At 39.5% G+C, this 8533-nt stretch overlaps 1 protein-coding gene across 3 annotated transcripts in view; it reads right to left on the bottom strand.

Moving 5' to 3' along the window:
- Window positions 1–3086: 3086 nt before the first annotated feature.
- The window catches only part of METTL14 (methyltransferase 14, N6-adenosine-methyltransferase non-catalytic subunit), a 35983-nt gene continuing 30536 nt past the window's right edge, over window positions 3087–8533 (bottom strand). For all 3 annotated transcript variants that reach the window (XM_042842373.2, XM_005290309.4, XM_042842374.2), the window contains exon 11: window positions 3087–4800. In XM_042842373.2, coding sequence (XP_042698307.1) covers window positions 4487–4800 — 314 coding nt within the window. In that variant the 3' untranslated portion in view covers window positions 3087–4486. The remainder of the gene's footprint in view (window positions 4801–8533) is intronic.

The raw sequence follows: 8533 nt of genomic DNA, 5'->3' as shown, positions 1-8533 counted from the left end.
TATCCCTATGAGAATACATCATAATGGGTCAAAAAAGGATAAAGCGGACAGGCAGATGCTTGTACCATGAAGACTTTCAGGGTGTTCTTGATACAAACATGAATGGACATTTCCTATCCCCTAGCCAATTTTCATAACATTGTAATTAATCCTTTGAAATTAAATGTCCCTAAAGCCAATGGAAGAATCTTGATGAATTAATTTCTTCATTGGGATCCAATGTGGTTGCTAGTGAAAAAACAAACAAACAAACAAACAAACAGATGTATTCACTGCAGTTGGATCGAATACCCGTAACCCTCTCAAGTGTATTCAAAGTTACCTTAAAGATAGGATCAGACTCCAGTCCCTTGAAAGGAACATGATTACATTAACAATGTTTGGATCTTAAAGAACCAAAATGCTTCAAAACTTCAGAGGTTTTTTGAAAGCTGGAAAGTAATAAACAAACCCCAAAAGGCCAAGACTGGCGAGCACATGTTCCTAGTTAAAGGTAGTAGTACCCTGCACATAAAAGGTTCCAGGTGCATAACAGATTGGAATAAGTATTAGGGGCAGAGGATACAATCTCTCTTTAAATGTGCTATTGTCCGTTTCACAAACTTAAATCTTATTTCAGCAGTTTTAGATTTTTAAGTTTTCACTTGACTGTGTACATGAGGTTCCTGTTATTCTTGTTTATAATGATACAACTATGAAGAGAGACAAGAACCCCTTGTCACAGAATACACCTTCTAACTCCTACATATGGGCTGAGAAAAAGCCAACCAATCCAAGTCCAAGTTCAAAGAGCTGGTATGTCTACAGAGCTCTCTGCACTGTGGCTGGTCCATGGAACTCTCTCACCACCTGCACTATGACTGGCCAAAGACCGTTCTTCCATTGGTGCATTTACTTGACTTACATCAACATAAATTGAAGTTATATTGACAAAATGATGACTAAGACCTTCCTACAAGCCTCAAATTCCTACAAATGTCTTCCACCCACCAGTACCTTCACATAAAGTACCAAAAAAGACATATCCTAACTTTCCACAAGTACTAGGACCTTTGGAAGATCTCTAGCAATCACTGTAGAAATACATAAATTGTGTTAGATATGTGGCCTACAAAGGGTGCTAAGTCATACATAACCAGGCTGTGCTAATGGTATACTATTTCATGGAAAGACATTCTGAAAACATTTTCCATTTTTTCAAAACAATTTAACAGTACATATAACATTTCAGCAATTTTATTACAAGTGACAGCATATGTGAGCGAAAGACTCATGATGGCTAGATTTACACAGAACAATTTGCAGTCGACTGATGTTTTAAAATTCTTTTGAAGCAATACGTTTAGCTGTCCCAGGCGGCTAGCCCATGTAATTGTCAAATCCTTCACTTACTGCACAAATAGAACTTTGAAGATCATACTTTACAAGTAACTTCCTGAACAGACAGACATGACAAGAACTAAGCAGCTATACTAAAACAGGCTGCAGAAATAAGATGGCATTAAGCATTTGATAACATTTGAAATGGAGAACTTTCTGTTTCGTTCTGTCTTCAAGAATGGGAAGTGCTCAAATTAGCTAAATATGTTAGATGAAAGACTCACCTGATAGCCAATTATGGATGAGTGTAATTATCATCCCTCTCCTGTGAAAATGCTTCTAGCAAGAGACTGGATGGCCATTAGTAATAGGATACAAAGCCTTTCCTCTCAGAATACAAGTGCAAGTGTGGCCCAGGTCAGGAGTAATCAGAAGTTACCAAATGGTGGCAATTTTTATAGCCTATCTGGAAAGAATATAGCCTCACTTCTGTTTCCCATGAACGGAGGTCATCACCACAAAGCTCTAATGAGCTGCACATGTCAGTCAAGGATAGACCAAATATGGATAATGTGCTACCTTGTCACATGGAGACGCAGTCTCTCTGTATCAGTGCTGACACAAAGGGCACACAACCCTAGTGTACCTCTGAAGTACAGAAAACTGCCCAGGATGACATTCAAGAATCCATATTTCCTGAGAGTCAACATCATCAGTTAACAAGGAGCAAGTTGTTTGTCAATGTGTAATGAGACTTTCATTGGCATCAATGGGAGCAGTGTGCATCCAAAGGCAGTTAAAGCCTTAAAAGCGATTGCCAGACATTTATTGCTTTCCCATCTTAAGCAGTTTTCCCAACTCTGCCATTCTGAACTAAAGCAAGACATCCCAGTTCTCCTTTAAGAGTTATTTTTAGGTTAGAGTGCAGTATCGAGGATTCAATGCTCCTTTCATATTTGATGCCAGAATACTTGTTGTTCAATTGTAGAGAAGACGTGTGTGAGGAAGAAGAATCAGAGGAACAAAGCACTGGGTTAATATCACTTTCCTCCTCACCTTTACAGAAGCTGTTTTCAGTGGCATGGTGGCATGGCGGTGCCATCTGTAATGCTGAGCATGTACAATATTCACTACTAAAACAACACAGGATGAGCATATATATTATATTTTATATATATATATATATATAAAATATAATCGGGAAAAATAAGAACCATTCCAAGATTGTGGCACGCCACTATTAAGCATTCTGGGCTTGTTCCAGATGTAATCCGCTACAAGCATCACTGATGTTCAAATGAGCTACTGATATTCTAGAAAATCAAGGATTCAAGGACCTCAACTGAACCAACTTCTACTTCGAGTCACTCCTCAGTTTTGCAGATGTGACACAGGTAGAAGTACAATGTCTATAATAGAGAGATTTATTCATCCATCACCAATTGTCATTTACAGTTACTAAAATCAGAGTCTGGTAAACTGTCCAAATCATAAAGGGGGGTGGTGGAAGAGGGGAGAGAGAGAGAGAGAGAGAGAGAGAGAGAGAGAGAGAGAGAGAGAGAGAGAGAGTGTGTGTGTGTTTTTAAAAAAAAACATTAAGCAAAACAATGATGAAGATTTCATCCATTGACACAATAGGAACCGGTGTTCCTTTACAAAGGAAAGCTGAATTGTCTAAGCAGAAAACCAACTAAATAGAAACTTTAAGGGCAAGTTGAAGAATGAATAAAACCTGCATTTAAATGAAACCAAATAATTCTAGAAAATATTAGGAAAGATGTTTATCAAAAACAATACTGAAAGAAATTTCATTATTCACCACTTTACAGGACATTCATTTAAAAGTTCAGTAGATAAGTAGTACAAGAGTCCTAGGGCCAAATTCTAGTCTCAATGAAATCCATAGCAAAATCCCCAGGACTTCAGTGGGGCCAGGATTTGTTCATATGCATCAAGTACTATACAAATGATTTACAGAGCTGGCTTTTCTAAAACCAAATACCACACAGTTACAATAAAGGTGAATCTCTCTCTTTCAAAGTTGTATTCTGAAGCTGATTTTCTATAAGACATTCTCATTCCCACATCGCTTACTATGCAAAGCTTAAAACACAATTTTTCAATCACTGAGCATTGTGTTTGCAGGTGGAATTTATCCAGATATCTCTGGAAGCACTTTTCCTCTTTATGGCTTTCTCCCCTTTCCCCAAATACTACCTCCATTGGGGCTGTTTCATTATTCATACTGCATTTATTTTGTAATAAAACTTGGCTTTCCCTAGTCATGAATAAGACAGTTAACAGGCAATGGACAAGATTCTTTACTTTAAAACAATGCATGTCTACGTAAACAAAAGTTCTAGATCAAATATGGATGACTGCCACTTTTTGCTTTCCGTGAAGCATTACAAGTGACAACATAAAATTGTTTCTGGTTTTTCAGTCCAAACATCAAAGATAAAAATGTTTTAAATATATCTGACAAGTCAAAAATAAAACTACTACAAAACTACTCCCAGGAATGACTGGGAATTTAAAACAAATAGAAAAAAATAGAGCTCTATTTATTCAATATTACTCCTCTGTTTAGTTATGAATATAGGGGAGGAAGAAATAAATGCTATTATAGACACACCATTTTTCCTTCCGTAAATACAATGCAAGTCTGTATTATCATCATGCAAATTCAAATTGCATCTCTGAGTCCTGACCCATCATATTGACCACGGAAAGAAACTGATACCTACGCAAAAGGGAAGGGGGGATTTGTTCAGAGTTTATAGGGAAACGTTAAAGAAAAAAGCTGAAAGAGATTTTTTTTTTTTTAAGTTGGAAAAGATCAGAACAAGTGATTCCTCTTCAAATCCTAATCACAGCTTGGGGAGCTAACCCCTTCTGATGTTCCCAGTCTGCTCTGACCACCTTCCTGGTGAATGAAAGCTGCCAGCAGCTTTTTAGCTCATTGCCATTAGGTGCTGGATCCCACCTGCCAAGTAAGGTGATGTGCCAGATGTGGGCAGGTAAAGTATCTGGAACTGCTTGCAGAAAGCACAATCAATTAAAAAAAGTCCCCGGAATGACTCATCTCAGTGGAAACATGACTAAAAAAAAGATATGGAAAAGAAGAGGCATAGGACCAGAGGGAGAACTAATGACTGAAATGTAATCAGCGTGGGGGGAAGCCTCCCCTGTGGGTTCCTCCGCGGCCCCCTCTGAATCCACCCCTTTCGCCCCGGAAATTAGTTCTATTCCTCTCTCTGCCTCTCTCTCCCCGGCCAGCTGAAGTCCCGCCTCTTCCTCCTCCCCTAGGAGCTCCACCTCCTCGGTCCGACTTGGATTTTGGAGGTGGTGACTTAGGTCGAAGTCGCTCAATCTCTTCTGTACAACCAGTCAGATGGGAATTTGGAGCAGTGAAGTAGGAGGCATAGGTTTCTGCATTAAAGTTACTGTTTGTGAGGGTGGGTCCCACAGTCAGCCAGCCTAAAGAAAAAATAGAAGATAAAAAGTTAGCAAGAGCAGCAAACTGAATTTTATGCTTTAAGGACAAACTCATTTTTTCTTAACATCTTCATGTGGATGTTGGCTAAAGCTCTGAGTTGATAGCAATGTTTTCTGAAAAACAGTTTTGTTAGGTCTATAAGAAGCAGCCAGCAATGAACCCTTCTAAAAAAAAAAAAAAGTGCATGGGAAAGTTGCCAACTTGTGGAAATGTGAACATTTCAGTTTGAAATTTACACTGGGTTGAGTGACAAGGCAGGTGAGGTAATATCTTTTATTAGACCAAGTTCTACTAGTGAGAGAGACAAGCTTTCGAGATCCAGAGAGCTCTTCTCTTTCATCAACAGAAATTGATCCAATAAAAGATATTACCTCACCCACGTTGTTTCTCTCCTATCCTGGGACAAATACAGCTACAGCAACACTGCAAGCAACTTGGTTGAGCAGGCATCTATGTGAATGCATAGTCCTTAAATTGACTAGTTTACATAAGAATGAAAATACCACTCAGGGAAAATGAAGTTACCAGAAAGATATTCAGGTTAAGTGTGTACTGTACCTCATGACACTATATAAGTGGTCCACTATTTTACCCACTGAAGAGAATTCCTGGAAATTGAACTTCCAGTTATATATCACTTACTAATGAGAAAGACAGGGTTTAGTGGACTGAGTGCTAGCAACAAGGAACAAATTAAAATCCAGGCTCTAATACTAACTTCCTGACCTTTGCCAGGGTCAACTAAAACTTTGCATCACTCCCCCCAGCTCCCAACTTTAAAATAGGGAATAAAAATAATGGGTTAGGTTTACATCCATCAGTGTTGTGAGGATTTGTCAGCAGTTGTTTGCAAAGCATTCTGAAGATGAAAAATACTACTTAAGTGCTAATCATCACTGACGAGCAAAAGTGTGCTCTGCCAACTTTTGTCATTGCCTGAACAAACAAAAGAGAGGGGCCACTGTTATTCTACTGAGCTAATCATATTGTAATTAAGTGTACAATACAGTTCCAAAGAACATGAGGGCCTGTCACTAGCTTAAAATACAGAAGCAGCCCAGTAGGTGAATATAACATGAGATTAACAAAGTTATGTGAATCTCTGCAGTACAGTCAAAAGAAGCCTCAAAGGTGAAATGTTCTCTCTCTCCCTCAAAGACATGTAACAAATGAAATTAAGACCGAGAACACCATCTAGAGAACAGTGGAAGGCTGACTAGATATAACAGAAGCTGGTTAGTTATATATGTAACATGTTACTGGAGAAGCCAGACTACACTTTTGGAGTGTAATGTTTGCAGTTGTGGTATCATTCTCCTTCCCATCCCAAATGGACTAATTTTGTTTTTATAATACAAGCAAGCCTTAGCGCTCTTACAAATTGCAAGGCATAACATGTCTGCGTAGTGTAACGCACTTCCCTAGTTTAGTCAAAATTAGTTACTCCCATTTACTGCAACACATTGTTTTAATAAGAAAGCTACTTAAAAAGAGACCATAGCAATTGAGATCACAGCTTTGGAAGTTCCCTCACAAATATGCATTTTCTTTTTAATAAATGTGTTACAACCCTGAACGTGTTTAATATCCAAAGCTCATACTAATGGGATACACAATCTTAGCACAGTCATTAACCAGGGGATGACATTCAGTGAGTAACAGCCTGAGTCAGCTGATTTTAACTATCTTAAAAATTGCCAGATGGCAACCATTCTCTGGCAACTACAATGCTTTTTTAAAACCAAATAAAGTTAGATTGCCAAAATCCACTTTGTATTAGGCCCTATAAGGTTAAAATAGCATCTACTAGTATTGCAAAACTTGGTAACAAGTGTGCATGAGAATGAATTCTACTCTAAATCAATATGTTTTTCCTAGTGAAACTGCATTTCATACAGGAAAGCGCCCATGACAGAAGAAATGTGCAACACTTTAGACTGAAAGTAACCTCAGAAGGTCTGATGCATGCACTGGTACCTTCTAGACGAGGCAAGCAGTGAACGTTGTAGTTTTAGACTTGGAGCCAATACAGGGACGTGTCAAATTGCTGGCAATGCCATTCAAGCTCACATGGCTATTCAAGGTAAAATAGTTTTCAGGAAAGAAGCCACACATAGCTCATGATTCTGACAAGGTGTAAAAGGCCATCATAGCAGTCAAAGTATTTTATCTGACATTAGCTCAGCAATAACGAGGAAGAAAATTTAGAGCTGATGAGGACGTCTGATGTATGATAAAAGAAAGGCATTTCTCTCCCTCTAAAAGCAACGGCTGCCACAGACTTTCCAGATTCAGCTGCTTTTTAACGATTGCTTGGTTGGTGATGTGGGAGGAAATCTGTTCTTAATTTACTTGAAATCTATCACCTGACCTGGGACACATCTGTCTAAAAAGCTCTTTAGGATATTCACACAGATTAGAATTTATAACCAGCAGTGAGTGTTATTTTCTGCCTTGCAGATGATAAAGACATTCACTTTCCAAAGCTGCTATGGAGTTTGCTCTATTTCTTTTTTGAAATGAAGTCTAACAATAGAGGAATGACATATCAAAATGGCTTTAAAAGGTATAACGTGTTTTGATTTTCCAACTGAGAGCCTGAACAGTTTAAGCACAGACACATTATACTAAACAGCTAGTAGAAAAAAAGCTTGTAAACCTGAAGTTATGGCATTTTGTTCATTTTTAAAAGTAGACAAATATCTGTACATTTATAAAAGACAACTTACTAGTAGGCAGTGCTAAGCTGGATTCTTGGTCTGTCACTGTACCCCTCACTGGTAGACACATGAGCAGCAGCAGAAGTTATAACCCTAGCAACAGAATAACCTCCATACACAACTCCAGCAAGGGAGGGGAAGGTACATCCCTTTGTTTGTGTGTATACTGTTCCATCTATAGATGCACACCCTAATCTGCTTGCAAGTGCCTCTCCTATTCTGATCAGTAAGGGCGGGGGTGGGGGGGTGCAATAGCCCACAACTAAAGCCTTGGCTACACTCGGGACTTCACAGCGCTGCCGTGGCAGCGCAAGTGTAGTCGCGCTGCCAGCGCTGCGAGAGAGCTCTCGCAGCGCTGTATGTACTCCACCTCTCCGAGGGGAATAGCTTGCAGCCCTGCGAGCGAACGTGCAGCGCTGCAGGCACTGATTACACTGGCGCTTTACAGTGCTGTACTCGCTGCACTCCGGGGGGGAGGCGTTTTCACACCCCTGAGCGCAGCAAGTTGCAGCGCTGTACAGCGCCAGTGTAGCCACGGCGTAATACTAGGGCACAATTCCTACGCTTCTTCACTGCTGGCAGAGTTCCCCAAACATGGCAAGTGGTGGAATTATCCCCCCACCCCCACTCCACAGCGACTAGAGTGGAAGTCTTGTTTGCAAGGTGGAAGTCCTCTGTCCAATGGATCCCTATGTCCTCCTGCTGAATGAGCTCCATGTTGGAATCACCACCAAGAAATTTACTGTTGGCCACATGGCTTCTTTCAGTCAGATAAGGATTACTGAAATCCCTTTTATTGGACTCTAACGTTAACATGGTGTCTGTGACTAGTACAGACCTTGGCAATATAAATGTACATTAGACTAAATTCTATTTTGCGTCAATGTTTTCTCTCTGAACTCATGAAATTCCATTTTATATGGAAGTTATGAAGGGAAGGGACAATTGGATTAAGTGAACTTTCACCTATTTCATAAAATAAACAGAACATCTA

This window comes from Chrysemys picta, chromosome 5, assembly GCF_011386835.1.
Source record: "Chrysemys picta bellii isolate R12L10 chromosome 5, ASM1138683v2, whole genome shotgun sequence".
In the NCBI taxonomy this organism is placed as follows: Eukaryota; Metazoa; Chordata; order Testudines; family Emydidae; genus Chrysemys; species Chrysemys picta.
Note: the sequence above shows the minus strand (reverse complement) of the source record. Positions and strands in the feature narration are given on the sequence as shown.